We start from the raw sequence: 18,638 nt of genomic DNA on the forward strand, positions 1-18,638 counted from the left end.
TGTCATAAAATGGGTTTGATCACATACACAATCCCTCACCAAAGTGCACAACGCGTCCTGATACTTTGTGATCACATTATAGTGTCCAGCTGCCCAGCTGCTCCCCTTCTCATGCTGCATGTTTCCTAACACCTGTCCCATAACTCTACTGACACATTCACAATGTGTCAGCACAGATTCTATTCTCAGTAGCTATTGTTTCTCCTTGTTTAGACAGGATGTTGACAGTAAGTAAGGTTTAGGGGAACAGGAAGAGAGGAGGTGAGGAGAAATGCAGGGATGGCCAATTAAGAGTTTCCTGTCCTGATAAGGTGAACGATGTTAGCCGCCCATTAAACTGGTAGGACTGCTGCCTGCTGAGGCACACATAAACATGAGCATTTGTCACACCAGTGTTGTAGTCGCCACACACCCAAATGAAATGTGTCTCAAACAAGTCTCAGGTCATCGAGTCCGAGTTTGTCTTTGCTTAAAAAAAAAAAAAAAAACAGACTAAAAAGACTTTTTTCATTTCTACAAACTCAGGCTCTGAAGACGAGCTTTATTGATTCATTTCAAATTCCAATTAGGATCCCACTGTTTAAACAATAAATTTGTGCACTTTCATTTTGCACCTGGCATTTCCTCAGAGCTCTGACAGGTCTTGTGTTCATTGAGCTGTGAAGCTGTGTGCCTGCCATCCATACAGCTGAATGTCTGAGTGTTTTTCAGGGACCCCATACCATGCATGTTTTGGGTGTTGCCCCACTCCAACACACCTGATTCAAATTGTTATCAGACTTCAGCGGAGATGAACTGATCATTTGAGTCACCTGTGGTAGTGATTGTTTACTATGCATCACCAGGGGTTTGAACTCATCACCTTAGACACCAAAGGCAGGTCATGTTCACGTTCACCCACCTGCCAAGTGAGGGACCACAGATGGGGCCACACTTTGACTTAGCACCCAAGTTACATGTAAAGGAAAATTTCAAAGTAGAGTAAAAAAATTCATTTAGCAAGACAAAATTCTGAAAATGTATGTACTTCATCTAGACAACATAGAAATATCTGAAAGGCTGCCATAGATGAGAAACTGAGGCTTGGCGTCCCATTGAATGCAATAGTTTACATGAGAACAGAATTCAAAATACTTCAAAATACTAAAAGCTTAGTTTAGTTTGAAATAGGTTTGATTAGTTGATTGATGGAATTCATAATTCCTGCTTCCTGAAAGCATTTTAACATTTCTGCTCAACTGGGCCCACATTCAGTTAAAGTCATAATGTGCTCGCTCCTAATGATGCCCTCCTGCCCTTAGGAGAATCAGATGAGAAAACAAATATGTCCTGGTCTAGAGGACAAGGGCAAACAACATGCTCTGCCGTATAATTTGGAAGACATCATTACGGTGGTTTTACTGATTTGCTTTTGTGAAATAGAGTAATGTGTTAGTTTAAATTTGTAGCAAATGTGTGGTGTTAGCAGGACACTCTTGTTTATAAGGGAAATATTAATAAAAGCATGCCCTGAGCTTACCAAGGTACAAGCAAAGCGAGCAGAGCGATTCACTTTGCCTCTGTTTCAGCAGCACTCTGCTGCTGCACATTCCATTAGATACTGCAAAATAAATATTATATAAACGAAGCTACTATTTCCCGGAATTAAAGCGACGCCTGGGTTCTTAGGAAGTGTCAGTGTAATGTTTATATGTGTCTGCAGTGTGTATGGGACCATTAAAAATGTGTCACTGCTTTCTCCAGCCCCAAAGGGCCTCTGTTTGAAGATCGGTGCTGCGATGTGTGGCGTTTCAAACACAGTGCCGGAGGCTGCAGCAACAGGCCATAACAGATGTCATTTCTCTGACATGGGCGGCACTTTGCTGTGATTACGTGCTTCAGTCCAAAGACAATCGTCAGATGGCCGTTTTGTGTAGTGCACTAATGACCTTCCAACACATTATTCGCAAACGTTGCACACACCCCAACATTTTTGGTCACACGGGAGGTTTATTTACTTTCTTTACTCACTGGTGATCTGTTCGCCCATATCTATTTATTTGCTTTAGATACAATTTTGTATTGTTTATGCCTCTGACAATTTTATCTTGCAGTTATAAAACTCCATCACCAGGTTTGATTAGTGGTGTGGCTATTGAGAACACAAATTAAAGGGACAATTCGCGTTCTCTAGTCATCATATGTTATCTGGGTCTCATACTCTAAACTGTCCTGCAGGCACAGATGCAGATATGATCTAAACTAACCATGCAATGGCTTGGTACAAATGTGCCTCATTTAGTGCTTGATAATTTTATAAATTTCAAGAGTACTTAAAGTTGCACACTCACTTTTTGTATTTACATAAGGCTATGTCATTTGTGAACCAGTTGCATCCTGGGTTGAATTTTCCATTTGCCTCTCACATATGACTTTATAAATTACCATCTTTGACTCTTATTCTTCCCATCTCACCCTTTTTGTGTTTTTCCTCTGAGTGAATTTAAAATTTAAACAACAAAACTCCAGCGCCGACAACCCCGATGACGACTTTTAGCTAAAACATATTTGTTCTTCTGCCCACAATAAATTAGAGGACTACTGATCCTTGAGTGCTACAATTTTGATTGTTTTGATTCCTGCCATTACCGTGGACCTGATAAATTGTTCAAGTTTCTGAGCAGCATGAACTGGAAAAGATCAAACACATACTATGTGTACTGTGCTCAGTGTCAAAGGCTACTCCATGCCGAAATGGGCTAAATCATATATTTGTTTGTGTCACAGTGGCACAGGCTTGGACTCCCTCCCCACCCCATGACACTATTACTTCTCACCTGTTCACTAGTCACCCTGGTTCCCACAACCTCCAGTCACCTGACCAACTGTTGCTGCACAGCTGTTCTTAATTTAGTCCTCAGCTCTCTACTATAAATAGAAAACTGTTTACCAGATCATTAATGTTGTTGTATAGCCATTTTGTCACAGTATGTAACCGTGCCATGCCCTCTTAGTAAGTTGCCTCGAAAACTTTACCTGGATCACCTGACTGCTGTGTGTGGTATTTACTCCACTAAGCTCTGATCAAAGGGAGAAAACAAAAGGAGGGGGGAGCTGATTTGCCGCTGCTGAATGCCCCACAGTCCCCAGTCTCATCAGAGGCTCACGAAATATGCCAACACAAACACAGTGATGTAGTCCATTAAAATTATTATTTAGACTGAAGACAAATATTGCATAAATTTCCTTCAGCTGCTCATTGTTTCCCAAAAGATTAGTCAGTGTTGTGAAAAAACTGTCTTCTACCACTCTGCGCATATTGAATAAAAACACAAAACACTGAAGGGTTGAAGATAAAATACAAAGATTGAATATATTAATGAGATATATTGTATGCAACATTTACCTTCACTTTTGCCTTCACACAGAGGTCAAAGGGAAGTGTGTCAGGCCTCGTCCACATGTGCACAGGTATTTTTAAAAATATCGTTTTAAATTCTATCAATCTCCATTAAGACAGGCACCGTTTAATCACTGACCATATACTGACACACTTGCAAATGCATATCACTTGACTGTTCACACAAACTGGGCCTGCACATGCCGGTGGAAACAGGGAGTGGATTCTGCGCCCTATGGCAGGTTGCTTAGTTGCCGAAAATATGATGAATGATTTTTACTTTTACGTATTTTTGTATTTTGATTGTCTACTACATGTGTTGCAGGCACTAGGACTGCTACAGATAGGGGCAGGCAAAAATCTTTCTGTCACTGCAGTTTCTATGTTTGTGTGTGTGTTTCTTAACACATACTGTGAGTTCATGGTTACAAATGATGCTTATCGCTTCCATGCACACATTCTCTTTTAATTGGTCTATTAAACTACTCCTGAATTGTATTTGCTTTACAGCAGAATCACATTTTCACTTTAATTCAGCTGTTGAAGCTAATACTAAAAAGCACATGTGAAATAGCCAAATACACTAAAAGCAGATTAACAAAAGCTATCATATACTATATTAAAAATTAATTCATCTGAACAAATCCATCCATTATTCACACACACACACACACACACACACACATATGCACACACGCACATGCACGTGCACAGTGCTGACTGGAACATGACACAGAAACACACAGAAAGAAATGCAGCCATTCATATAATAAATTATATAAATAAATGGTGAATAAATGGTACAATGCTTATATACTTATACGTACATATCATATTAGGCGGCAGCCAAACTGAGAAAGAAAGATCCTCAAGTGTGGAGAATCAGTGTTGACTGAGGAATTATAATCTGAGGCGAAGGATTTCAGTTGTCTGTACAGGTCAAGATGTCCTAAGAGCCAGCAGGCTGCCAGCTGAATAGCAATTTGAGTGAGGCAAACTCAAGGAATTCAGGTTATGGTATGTAGATTATAATAACCACACACTGCAGATAGAGAACTGGCTGACCATCATCGACAACCGGTAGTCTAATGTAACAAAGCCATATAGCATCGCCTGATGTTGAAAGACACACTTCACATACTGAGTCCAGACCGCTGAATATACAGCTTGTCACTGCACTACATGGTTAATTCAGAAAACATCTGGTGCTTACAACAGCTGAGTGAAAATATTGAATGAACTATGATGGGTCTGGACTGATCTCTACAACACTGAGAGGTAACATCAAAATTGGTCCTTGGGGTTTTTAATGAAGATCCAATCCGATAAGTAGCACTGACTGAAAGCAGAAACAAGCTCCATTTTACTAACTTTAGGGAGCTAAATTAGACTAGTTCCTTTAGTAAATGATGAGGGCAAACAGACACTCTCATCTTTTGACAGAGCAAAGATGATGTTCTTGTTCCCTCAAGCCATGCTCCAAAGCTCATTACTCAGGAAATGATCAAGCAAGTGGTGAGAGTAATTCAACTGCTGCTCAGGTGCAGAAGAGACACTCCCTGCTCTTTAACCAGTGAATGGCTGATTAATTGCAGAGGAAATTGCATGGCAATTGATGAGGCAGTGATAGCTCAGCGTAGTGTGGTCTGAAAATGAATGTCAGAATAAATCTTCCATATAGCTGCATGAATGAATTTATCACAAGACAATAATCAGGATTAGTAATGTATTTATGTGGGAAAACTGGCTTGTAGCATACATGCTTTAGAAAAACAAAATAACAATGAATGAAAACATGAAATAGAAACAACTAAAAAAGAAGAGAACATCTGATAACAGACATATTGAATACTACTGTATAATACTAGTGCATATATAGGGTTTTAATGAGCAATACTCCAAAGCAAACTTACTAGATTTCAGTTTAATGAATTTTGTTTGAGTAAGACTTAAAAATTCAGTGTGGAAGATTAGGGGGATTTAGAGGCAGAGATGGAACATAATATTTATCTTTGTGCTTTTTGTTACCTTAGAAGGAGCTTTTTATATCTACAAAGAGAGCAGCTCCTCTTTCGCCGAATCCAAAACCCACCTGTCTGCTCCACTGAAGTTCACCAACTAACATGTTATTTCTCGTTTCTTTGATCAGCACAAAAACAAAAGTGCAGAAAACAAGAAATCACCGCTTGGCAGGAAGATATGGGCGAGACTAATTTTTTGACAGGACCTAGCTCCAAAATAGTCCTCCCGTAAAACAGCAATTTGTTGTCTTTACACTTTCGTTTTTGTATACAGATTCAACAAACAAGATAGTACATGTTTGTTAGTGAGTTCCTGTACAGAGGTGCTGTTAAAACGAGTTTGTTATTGTTAGACAAAGCCAGGCCAGCTGTTTCATGCGGTTTACAACTTTTGTTCTCACCTGAGCATAAAGCAACCTGAGCAAAACAAAGAGCAAGTGCATGATAACTACTGTACAGTAGATCATAACTGTGGTCATGGTGTGGTGTGCCCCAGTATCTGTATACCATCCATGCATATGTCATATGTCCAGATGCTTCAGCGAATTACTGACGTGCAATTAAAGTGACCGGCACGAAATCATGATGAAATCAATCACCTTCTCAGCACTTGCCTTCCGTCTCTCTCGCTGTCTGTGGGGCTTAAATGTAGTACTTTTTTTTTTTTTTTTTTAGAAATCTACTTGTCCTGATGTCAGTTTACACTTATCCCCATACAGAATGTTTTATTTGCAGTTATCAAATAACAACAAAGAAGAAAGCTTTTGTCTACATCACCTCATAAATGCCTGATTTGCATTGCACATGTGCAGCTCTCAATAGAAACAAAGGGAGATGGTTCTCTCCTCAGGTAGTTCCATTATCAGCTCCTGAGAAAAACTATGAGTTCAGTTCCTTTTTTTTTTTTTTTTTTAACCACATGGTCTCTCTCCCATGTCATTTGATGTCTGGCAGATCATCTGAGTAAGCATGTTTCACTCCATCTGGTGTGTGTGAACCAAGTCACTGTCTGGCTGAGCTACGACCTCCTCGGTGAACAGCGAGGGAACAGGCTTCTCATTAGACAGCGTCTCCACTCTGGGGATGTAAACAAGATCTTGGTTCTGGGCCTAGATGTGCTGTGGGGCATCTCAGTATACAAGAACACAAACAAGCATATGGAAACCCCCAGAGATTGACCTTACGCTTACTGGCTGATGTCACCTTAATCAAAACTAGGTAACTCTCATGAAGTAGCTTCTATGGAAACTGCTCGGTATTAGTACAAGATCACTGAGAGAGAAAGACTTATGCATGTCAGTGTTTGCTCCATATCAACAGGAATTTTTCAGACTTTGTAAAAATTCTTAGCTTGTTGCCTCTAAACTCTAAAGATCAAGGACATCCAGCAAAACTAGAAATGTGTGTGACAAGAGCTGTGAAGAGATTTGTGTTTATTGACTGTTTTCTGGCAGACTCGTGTTTTCTTTCCGTGACAACAAAACGACCCCAAAGGAAGTCAGCACTTGGTTTGTGTACATGCCCTTTTTACATCCTCTGGGGTCGCTCATCCTATTAAAGAGGCTGAAATGTTTGCACAACAAAAAAGCATTTAGTTTTAACTACGATGCACAGTGTAGCTGAGAACATACATTTTTTGGATCTTGTATTAATCAAATGAATGTCCTTCATATTAGGATAAACCTATTATTGACTGTCAGTCAGTCTGTCACTGGCTATTCCAAATTTTGATGCCCAATAACTAATCATCAGTAATGGGTATCAGCCCATACCATATTGGTCAATCCCTAGAATGCACACACACACACACACACACACACACACACTTGACTGAAATTGCCACAGTTACAGGAGACGCATCATCACCAATGGTCTTGTCAAACTTTTATGTGATGAAAAACATTTCCAAGCATCAAACTGTCTCAAGGCCTATTTAACAAATAGCATTCATATTACATTTCTGACCATGATGAGATGATCAAGACAGTGTCTCCAATTCGTTTTCTCAGCCGGCTGAAGAGGAGAGTCTCCGGAAGGGCCTATTGACCCTATTGGTTGATGGTGATAAACATCCTTTTACTGTCTGATCGCGTCTTTGTACGACAAAACAGTCCACTTCACTGATGGACTCATACATATCTGAAGAGGAGCATGTTGAGATTCTGACATGACTCTGGGTCGTGTAAGTAATCCATACAAAATAACCAACACTAAATGAATCATCATTCACTGTGAATCCAAGGGGAAATGCAGTGTGTGGACTCTGTGAGATAAAGATGTGTTTTATCCTGCACCCAATTTTCACAGGAGCATATAGCAGTACAAATATGTCATTTACACTGGTCCAGATGACAGCACCTCTGAAAGCTACAGAGCAATTCAAAATTTCATTGGTTTGCTGCTGGCGCATCGAATAGAAAAGAGCAGTAACTGGTTCTTCTTCTACTGTATGTTTGCATCAGAAAATCATTTTCCAGACACTTTTTAAGAAAGGGAGCGATTCCCTTCACAATTACTGTTTTGTCACTACCAATTTTACTGATGAGGACTGTTGACTGCATGCACTTGCATCGTTGCGAGAATTAATAGGTTACAGATGTTCGTTTGTCAAGTAACTGACTGATCAATAAACAATTATTACAACAACAGATGTAACAGCCTCTAGCTGGCCACAGAGGACAACAGTGTCCTCCATCACCACTGGAGTGAAGCGCGGGAGAAGCACAGCAATCAGCCCTAGGATGTGATAGCAGCATCCTGGTAATAATGAACATGAAACTCACAGAAACAACTTAAGGGTCCAAAGGGGGACGATCAAGCAAGATAAGGATCAATAGACTTCAATTTCATCCTCACCTAAGAATACGACAGTAGGCTTTTCTTGACTGCAGGGAAGGATCCTATCTTCACAAACAGCTGTCTAAAATACAGTTTAATGGTTGTGACTCTGAGGGCCACTATGGTAACACACTCAGAACCGATTCCCTCCAACTGGCAGTACATGTCATATCATATACTTGGTTAAATGTTGTGTAAAATCATTATGCCATGGGTAGACTCAATAAAACACTTCAGCTGGAACATCTGTTGTTCAGTTTCAAGTATCACTGGAATGAAGCATCTCAAGACTATCAGTCTTTACACCAGGAGCGCAAGTCACAGTTACATATGTATTGCACCTCTTCTAATATACCACAGCTGTGTGGAAAAAGAAAAAAAAAGCATAGTGTGGGTGCCCGTTCATGCAATTAATGGCAGTCCATGAGATGGTAACAGCATAGCACTAGAGACACAGTAACAGGACCCAGCAAAAATCAAATAGTCTCAAATATGCTGTGCACTGAACATTCAGCAAATATTATGCCTTATTTGCGACAGAAAATGTCAAAACGCAGCAGCATTGCTTAATCGTGAAGCTCTTTCTGTGTCACTGTGACCTGAGGGGAACTTCAGGCAGCAAATGCTTCTCTCCTTCGTCCTTTCTTCCACCCTACTCATCTCCAAACACAAGCACTGTGTGTGAATGTGTCTCTACATGAAACGTGATCAGAAATGTGCCTTAACTCAGACAGACAGAGCGATAATGCATTCAGCAGTTGCATAAGCATCAATTCCAGCGAGCGAAAATAAGGAGTACAAAGGCTGAGTTTTCATAAATATGCAGCCATGGTATTAATACATGAGAAGAGCAGGCTGAAAGAGAAACAACAGCAGCGCCACCGCGCGGTGGCTGCAGGAGCTCATCGTGTCCTTTGGTGCAGCATGACAAACGCATCTCTGACAACTTTGCAATAATCGCTTCCTCAGTAAAGTAATAGTAAGCAAATCTGCTAAGACGCTACTGGATGTTAGCCACGGATTTGAGATGGAAAAGCAGACGATCAGCAGACAGAGAGAAACATCGCAAAAGCAAAATAAACTTCACCTACCTCCTCCACTGTGAGAGGCATGCAGATGCGGTACTCCTTCATCAACATAGTCCTTGCACAATAGTGATGGCAACGCGGAGGAAGGTGTAGGCTGTCAGAAAACGAGTTATTAAATTGAAATAATGTGTCAAATGAAATTAGACCACTGATGTCCACACATTCACTAAATCCGTCCTGACTTCAGCATCAGTAACACCTCCAGCAGCGGTTCCGCTATGCCTCTGTGAGTCTCTACACACACAGACACCAGACTCGGAGCGCTAGAAGGGTCTTCCAAGGGCTTCAGTAAACCCGCTTTCAGATCGCCAGTTGCCAGTTGCATAAACTACTCCAACCGCGTCGATTTTGCCTCTGGATGACGTCTGCAGTGAAGAAAGTGCAAAGAAATCACAGCAAACTCCAAAACAAGTGGCTCTCCGCAGCTTCGAGCGGATCCTTGCAGGTACGCGAGACCCGCCGTCGTCCCTTGGCACCGCAGCTCTTCGCTTGACCGTGTTCACTTGAAAGCAGTTCCCCAAATCTATCAGCGCGCCTCCAGCTCCTGTGAGTTACCCTGTCAGGTCCGTCCGGGATGCGCAGCCGTGTGGAGCAGCCGAGCTGCGCAAAGTGAGCGAGAGGGGGAGAGAGAGAGAGAGAGAGAGAGAGAGGGAGAGGGAGGGAGGGAGGGAGATGGAGAGAGAGAGAGAGAGAGAGAGAGAGAGAGAGAGAGAGGGAGAGAGAGAGAGAGAGAGAGTGAGAGAGAGAAATAAATAAAACGGCTTAGGCATCGTCTCTATAAAAACCCGATGTAACCATTAATAATACATAAAAGAGTATTATATTCCATTAGTCTGAATGTTATTGATAGATTTGCTTCAATATTGTGTTTGCATCACTCGATCTGCACGGTCTTATTTTTTAAAAGGTGATCGGAAGTCATGCGGGCGTTTCTGTCAACACCAGGTTGTTCTCCAGCATTTCAGTCCATAAGCGATACTTTAACCATGCACGTGGGATATTTTAGCGGATATCTCACAAAACCTTGGTGGAAATACGCTGATGACATAAGTTTCATAATAACACATCAGAATGATTTGTGATTGTTTTGTTGTTCTTTGTTGGTATTATCAATTGAACATGACCTTTTTGTTTGAATTATGAGTCCACTTAAGGTTGGTATATAACACACAGAAAACACACAGCATTAAGGCCTCTGTACAGTCAGACCTCTTCCTCCCAGGGTCCTCTTTTCTCAGGGCTCTGTGGTTCTGATCCGGGTCTGAACGAGTCGTAGAGCTGACCTCAGTTCTGAACTGGAGCTGGCCATGGTTCTGAAATTTGGCCAGTTAAAAAAAAGTCTTCTCACTTTCTAATAAGCAAATAAATCCACTGCCCTGTTTGAAAGTTATTATAAAGTTTTGCATGTACTATAAATCATTAACAAAAAGTGATAAACTCGAAGTCAATAATCATCATTAATCATCGCCATTAATTAAGGGAATGAGTTTCTCACTTACTAACAGGACGAGAGTAATAGTTAAAAAGTCAGCAATACTTAGAAAGTCAGCTGTGATATATTGTGTTGTTATTCACCCAAAGGTCGTTTATATATCAGTGGCTTGTAACTCATCGTTATGAATTATTTAGAAGAAGCCATTAGTTACAGCTTGGGTACTGAAATGAGTAGGTTTGCGAGTCTTGTGCCACACTTTCTTACATGTTTATCAATTTAGTCAGACAACTCATTTAGTAGTTTTGACCACAGTTTGTTTTATTACCTTGTACCACAGTCATTCACTATTTGTCCCGTTACAATGTTATTAACCCAGCTCTGTCCATTAAAGCTATCTGTAGACTGTTAGGCTAAAGAAGTGTTGTCAGTTATTGGAAACAACTTCTGAACTTGAAAAATAGCTAACATTACCTAGGAATCAAATATTAATACATGAATCTGATATAAACCTAATAGGAAAAAAAATGCACTAATAATGTATGTTATTGGACAGTCCTTCTGTTCTGTTTTAGCTATCAGAGGTCGTGTTTATGAAGGACTTACAGCTGTTACTTTTGTGATTCATAAATATTTATATTAAGTTTCATTGGGCATTTAAAAACTGTTCAAAACTAAAACAGAACACAAATTATCACATGCAGTACTCGTTTCCAACAGCAGGTGTCACCAGAGACCTTCCTTCCAATGACGAGTGAGCATACCGTATATCACACTTACTCAGGTTGGGGGAGGCAGTTATTGATTTTTGATTTTTGAAGCTCGATAATAGAAGAGTGATTTCATATTTCATTTGACCACAATAACATAAGGCTTTCTGGTTTTGGAGTATAGAATTGTTTTGAAAGATAGATAGAGTCAATGCTAATTTTATTTTTTTTTTATTATGTTATGTTTTATTTTATTTGTTTTATTTATTTGTTAATATGTGTTATTTACCACAGGATGAGTCAACAGCATTCATTATTATGATGAATGTCCTTAGGTACACAGCAGGACAGCTGCTGAGTCTGCGGGCTCCTGAATTATTAACTAAATAATAGATTTATGAATCATTTTACTTTTTTACTGGTTGATTTAATTCTTAAAACTTGCAGCAGTAGTTATTGTGCTGACAAACAAAATATGACAGAATATAGTTGATATATTCAAAATCTGAGCACAGTATGATTTACTTGTAGGAGAGGAGGAACACCACATGGCAGTCTGAGTGAAATGACTTAAGCACAAAACATTTTCTTTCATCCTGAATTCCTTCTTTAAAAAATATGTGATCGTTTTGGCTGCCCAGCATTTACCACAAGAGTCAAATTTTAGTTGGTAAAAGCTGGCAATAAATTGGCCACTGAGTGTGGACTGACAGATCATGTTTGGTGTAATTTGTGCTACACCTGCCATAATGACTGAAAACCCATAAAGCTTTGCACTTGTCAGGTATTGTGCAGGTCAGTGGTACAATGTACATGAAATCAGGTTGGCTGGGTGTTCTTCCTTTCAAGTCACGACAACTGGATGAAGAAGATTTCCAAAAACCACTTCTTAGTTTTGTATAAACCAGGCAGCATTGAATTGTCAGTGTTGTAACTGGTGGGATTCAAAGCTGATGAAATAAACCTTTCACTCAGTGTTGTAAAAGAAGGAAAACAGAAGTTCTTATATCTCAACTCAAGAGGGTGCAATGCACTCGCATGTGCTGTATACTTGAAATACACAATATAGACAAAAGTATTGGGACATACCTCTGTGTTATTGAATTCAGCCATGGTATGGGGCTGATCTTCAGGTGTTGGTTTGGGCAATTTTGTTGGGTAAGGCCCTTTTCTATTCCAGCATGACTGGCCCACACAGAGCTCAACCCCATCCAACACCCCTTTGGGATGAACTAGAGTGGAGATTGCAAGCCAGACCTTTTCGTTCAACATCAGTGTCTGACCTCACAAATGCTCTACTGCATGAATGTGCAAAAATCCCCACAGAAAGAATGCTGTCGAAAACCTTCCCAGAAGAGGGGAAGCTGTTATAGCTGCAGGGCCGTCTGTGTGTTTAGACTGAGATGTCACTGAAGTCCCTGTTGGTGTAATGATCAGGTGGCCCAATACTTTTGTCTTTATAGTGTATATTCCTAACATTGTTAGTGTCAAACACCAGCACAGATGTAGAGTCAGGCTCATGTGCACTGACATCTGAGCATGCACATAACCACAAATATGAACATCTTTAAGCACGTACAGAAACCTTTTTTATATATACATGATTAAATACTGTATATAACTTATATTATTTCAGCTTAGCCTTGACACATATGATTTTGTTTTAACTGGTGTGTGATATTTGAAGTAAGAAATTTGTCCTGTATGGTCACAACACATGCACTCACTTTACTTCACACACAATACATGCAGTGAGTACAAACAGACACGCTCACCAAAGAGCGAAACTGTTCACTGCGACTGGTGGGGGATGCACTCTGTTGAAGTTACTGTCTGCAATCTGTTCACTGTTCTTCAGCTGAATTTATAATATACCCACACACAGGGCAAACACTAACACACACACACACACACAGCAATGTTTTGGCCATAAGACATTATGCTAAGCTGTTTGTTGTGTCGGACTGATGACGTCTGCTACAGTAGACCCATATATCTGCTCTCTCTCTCTCTCTCTCTCTCTCTCTCTCTCTCACACACACACACACACACACACACACACACACACACACACACACACACATACACACACGCAACTATGTTTATTCTAGCCAGTATCAGAGTGTCGGCAGAGAGGAGAAACTGTTGCTAAGAGACCTGGCTTCCTCGCCTCTTGCCGCTCAGCATCATTAGTTGGCCTTTACTGTCACTTTCGTAACCTCTCAGCCCAGTCGGCGCTCTGATGCAGGAAGGACCTTGCTTCTCAGCTTGTTCTATAGTTGGGGCTGGGTTGGAATGGGCGTCACAGGCCACCTTAATGATGGGATTACCTTCAGGTGAACAGACTGAAAGTCTTTTCATGGTTCATTTGTGTTAACAGAGAATTTCTTGCCACCCTTGTAAGGCATGATTTAATCCATGCAAAGATCAAAATGGAGCTGCTGATTTTCAAAATTGGGCTATTCAGTGAGCACATCAAGGATTTTGGTTTGGCTAACTCAGAACTACGACTCCTTTGATCCTCCTATTGCTTGGTGGGAAATTTGTCTGTGGGTTGTTCTGCTTTTCATCTTGTTCTGCTCTTGCTGAGAACACACTGAAAATCCTGACCAACTGTGGTACCACACATTTAAAGGCCATATTCTTTCTATTTTGTACAAGAACAACAACAAACTAAAAACTTGTTGAATACTTCTGTGCACCAATCAGGATTAAGGAACCAAACCCACATAGTCCTGATGATACAGATTTGGGGTTTTTTTTGTTTGTTTTTTTAAATTGGACAATGTAGAGTAACCAGTTAACCTAATGTGCATGTTTTTGGGATTGTGGTAGGAAGCCGGAGCACCCGGAGAAAACAAACGCAGGCACAGGGAGAACATGCAAACTCCACATAGAAGGGCCCAGACCGGGATTTGAATTTGCCTCTTGCTGTGAGGCGACTGGGCTAACCACTGCACCATTGTTCCATATGTCTGAAGATGTCAGTCTGCATCTCTGCAGATACTTACCCAACATTTACTATACTTTAGCAGGTACTCAGAGCTGTGTATAGATATTACGTGGTTTACTATGAGGCAGGAAAATGGAAGGACCAGGTAAGTGTGGAGATGAGCAGGTCAGTGCTGTAAAACAAAAGTGCTAAGCACCACTGGACATGTATATGAAACAGGCGTATAAACCATGAACTTGGCCTCTGCAAAGCACTGAGAAGGTGAGAGAAGACGGGTAACAAAATGACAGGACAGTGCAAGGAGATTATGTCAGATAAATTAGAAAACATGCAGGGTGCCATTCTCAGCTGTGTGTTTTCACCACAGGGATTCACACATAGATGTGACTACTGCTCATCAGCATACAATGGACACACACATCCCACCCTGCATGTAGACAGACGAACTAGCACAAATTTAGTGAACTTCCTTTAATGCGCTCTTAAGGCGTGCTGTCAAATACACACCAGTGAGGGGGTCTCGATAGAGAGCAAAGAAATGACATTATTGCTGACACTGATTGCAATCTGAAGACAGAACAGCTTTGAGGGGGTTTATGAGGTGAGGTGACAAAGTTTGTCTGCAGATAAATTGCTCTCTCTCACCACTGCTGCCCTGAGATTGTCAAAGCAGCACTTTCTGTGGTAGCACCTGTTTTTTGCTCCTTGAGGCCTGATGTTGTCAGAAGTCTAAAGGGAAGGAGTTTGTCAAAAGTCCAATATGCATCTTCTCCTGATGAATGCAGCAGGATAATTCTGTTTTTCCTCCAGATGAAAAGTTTTCATAAAGGTGGCGGTGTTGACTAACCATAAATACCTGAAGATTATCATGGGAAGGAGTACTAGGAGTTCTCAGAAACAAGAACACAGACAGCAGAAAAAACAACAAGAAATGTAAGAAAGCAGGTTCACCGCTTTCAAATGTGGATAATTCACGAATTGAAGATGAGGTTTTCCCCAACACATTGTTCACAAACGCTCCTCTTCTTTTGCCACATCTGCACTCGTCTTATCAACCATGCACATGAAACCTGTTAGAGCGAAGATTGACACTTCAATGTCAAGACTGTTTCCATGGATACACAGAGATCCACTCCGCTTCTCAGTTTTCCTTAACGCTGGCCTAAAACCCAAACATGTGCAGTAGGGAGTGGTGGCACTTCAGGACCAACATTACAAAGGAAAAAAAAAAAAAAAATCCATAAACGAGGTACCCGTGATGTGTCTTTTTATCCAGATAATTTTAAGTTCCCATTTTCCAATCTAGTGGGTCAGACAGCCATCTAGGTGTCATGCACATTTCATTTAGAGCAGAAGATTGTCTCTTGCATAATGTATAATGAAATCTGAACTTATTGCCAGTGGAGAGATATTGCTGTGAGAGATGTGGCATCTTATTTCATTTTCAGGGCTCAGCTTGCATTTCTCCACGAAGATTAAACGGCAACCGCTCAATATCACAGCTATTAGGGTGCGATGTTGGAGGGGAGAAGAGAGCTTTGAGATGTGCATGTGTGTATGTGCATATGTGTTTGTCTCCCTGTGTGTGTGTGCATACTGTACATGTTTGTGCGTATGACTGTGTGTGTGTAACAATTTCAGACATGATGGTTTTGCTTCGTCACAGTGGCCGCAGCACATTTTCAGGCTGCTGATCATCCCCTGTTCACAGCCATGCTGCTGCCTCCATGTCACTATGGAGACACTGGTTGCTATACATCAGCCAATCAGTGCAGAGCAGGGGATGTTAAAAAGTTGTCAGTGTAAAGATTCTCTGTGTTGTTTGGTGTATGCTCAGGAGGTTCATCCGTTTGCGTCTCTGTCTGTTACTCTGTGTTGATGGAAGGACATGGCAAAATTTAACACAGTGTTCTCGTTATTGTGAAAAAAGTCCTTACCAACACTTCAAAGTCTTCAGCAAGGTAATCTTTAAGAACAGCACAGTTCCTTTGAATAATTAATAACTAACTTGGCAAACTCAGCTCAGTTAGAAGTTAATGTTCACCTGATGGTTGGATGAAAACATCCTGTGTGTCGGATGAAGAAGGTGAGGTGCTCTAACAGTCTCAGCTGAATTTCAACATACTCAGTCATTTCTGTCCATTTGATTTTGTATTGTGACTTGTGTGTGGTTCATCTTTGATCTGCCATACCTACTGTTTTTATGTGAGACGGGGCAGCCAGAAATACAAAAAAATAAGATAAAAGATACTTTATCTTAAACTAAGATTACAGTTGCTTTTTAATTGATATCAACTGTATGGCATATCCACCATGGCAGAACACCAGTAAGAAGATGAAAGGAAAATGAAGGAAAAAAGACGGCATGAAAAGGGAGGAGTGGGCAGAGGGCATGGTGGGAGAGAGAAAGAGATGGGAAAGTTGAGTTAATGATCCTTCAGATGGAGGCTAATGAGTTCATCTGAGGGGCTCTAAGGTGCTGTCTAGACCGTGATGAAAGTTCAACACACACACACACACACACACACACACACACACACACACACCGCCTTTACCCCTCCTCTTCCGTCTCACCTGTGGAGTGGGAACAAAGGCACACCATGAATTGATGAGTTCCTTCCTCCTGTATTACTGATGTTAACAGCTCGTCTCTAGCTGTTCAGGCTTGGGCACAGACAAATCCTGTTTCTTATTAACAGAATTCAGGTTAAAGTTAAAACCAAGATGAGACAGGAATCCTGTGTGGTTCCAACACTTTGATCCTCTTTATCTCTGCTGTGTTTAACTGTTTAACTTTACCTGCATCTCAGTTGCTATATTTTGTATTAATTTTCACTTTATAATTGATTCACAAACAACAGCCTTTCAAATTACAATACACACAACTGACTTTCCAAAATCACTCCTGAAATTACATTTCAGCATATGTAATTTAAGGTGGAGTTGAGGTGGCAGTCAGACTGCAGCCATTTCCTCATTGTAAAAGGCCTGTTGGTTTGGACGGACAGGCTTACTCACCTGTGTTAGCACCAAACGCAGCAGATTAATCATTCAAGTGTCTCACTCCTCTGTGGAACATCACTGATTGGAGGGAAATCTGTGTGTTGCTCTATGTGTGCCACCTCTCCTGTGCCGCTCCGATTAAACATACTGAACAAGCACGCAAACGCAGATGTGACAGTCCACTGTCTGTGATACGTGTCTGTTTCTTCATGGTTGTGGTCATCAGTCTATCCGGTTGAAATACTGGGCTGAATAATAGCAGAGAACAGTTTTTTTTTTCACGTCTCCATGCATCACCTATCAAATGGCCGCGATAAAGAAACAAACACTATTAATAAAGCATAACAGAACAGAAAAGGTCTCATTTGCCACAGGATGTCAGCTTGACCTCTTCCACAGTATGTGACGGTTCTGACAGGTCTTCTGGACTTATTGCGTGTTATGGGTTTTTGTTGTCTGTTTGCACTATGCTTCATTCCTGTATTCCTGTTCTCCCCAGCCTGCTTTTCCCTCCCCACTTGCTCTCCATCAGCCTTGTTAGCCCTTAGTTGCACCCAAAGCTGATTAGCTCCTTTCTTGGACTTCTGTTTCCTCACCTGATTCCCCTCACCTGAGATTCTCCGTCCATGTCTCCATCTGCACCTCGTCCCTTAGTCAGTTTAGTCTGATGATTCCCAGGATTCTACTTCCCTTCTGAACCAGCTAGCTGTTATGATGGCCCCCAGACGAAAGTGAGGATCCAGATGAAGTTCAGGCACCCTGTGATCCAGCTCCCTGGTCTCATGTCTGTTAGATCTTGCTTTTGAGCCAGACAACCTCCAGACTGCTAGACTCCAGCCAATTGACCAGTCGGCGATCACAGAACTAGTCAGATCCTTGTCTAATCTTGCCACCATCTGGGAAGTCCTCCAGAAGGAAGCATAGCTCCCACTAACATAGTGCCTGTCAGCAGCCCAAATCATCATCCTCACCACTATCCAGTGATTCAGCCTCACCTCTGTCCAGTGCACCTGAGATTTACCTGCCCAGTGTCACAGACACTCAACTACCAAGCACCACAGAGCTGCCACCAGCCCTGTCTGATTCTTGTCTGATTCTCCATCTGGCTGGTCTGGTCTAAGGCCTGCTCCTGGTTCCCATCTGTAGGTGTACCAGTCCCCTACTTCCTGCTGAACTGCAGCAGTATCCTCTTACTGTTGAGCTGCGATTGCCTC

General features: G+C 41.3%; 1 protein-coding gene across 1 annotated transcript in view; it reads right to left on the reverse strand.

Moving 5' to 3' along the window:
- Positions 1–9,920, reverse strand: part of LOC124073041 (cytoplasmic phosphatidylinositol transfer protein 1-like) — a 42,219-nt gene extending 32,299 nt beyond the window's left edge. Inside the window, exon 1 of the mRNA XM_046414936.1 lies at positions 9,330–9,920. Coding sequence (XP_046270892.1) covers positions 9,330–9,377 — 48 coding nt within the window. The 5' untranslated portion in view covers positions 9,378–9,920. The remainder of the gene's footprint in view (positions 1–9,329) is intronic.
- Between the last annotated feature and the right edge of the window lie 8,718 nt (positions 9,921–18,638).

Source organism: Scatophagus argus, chromosome 16 (genome assembly GCF_020382885.2).
Source record: "Scatophagus argus isolate fScaArg1 chromosome 16, fScaArg1.pri, whole genome shotgun sequence".
Classification (NCBI taxonomy): domain Eukaryota; kingdom Metazoa; phylum Chordata; class Actinopteri; family Scatophagidae; genus Scatophagus; species Scatophagus argus.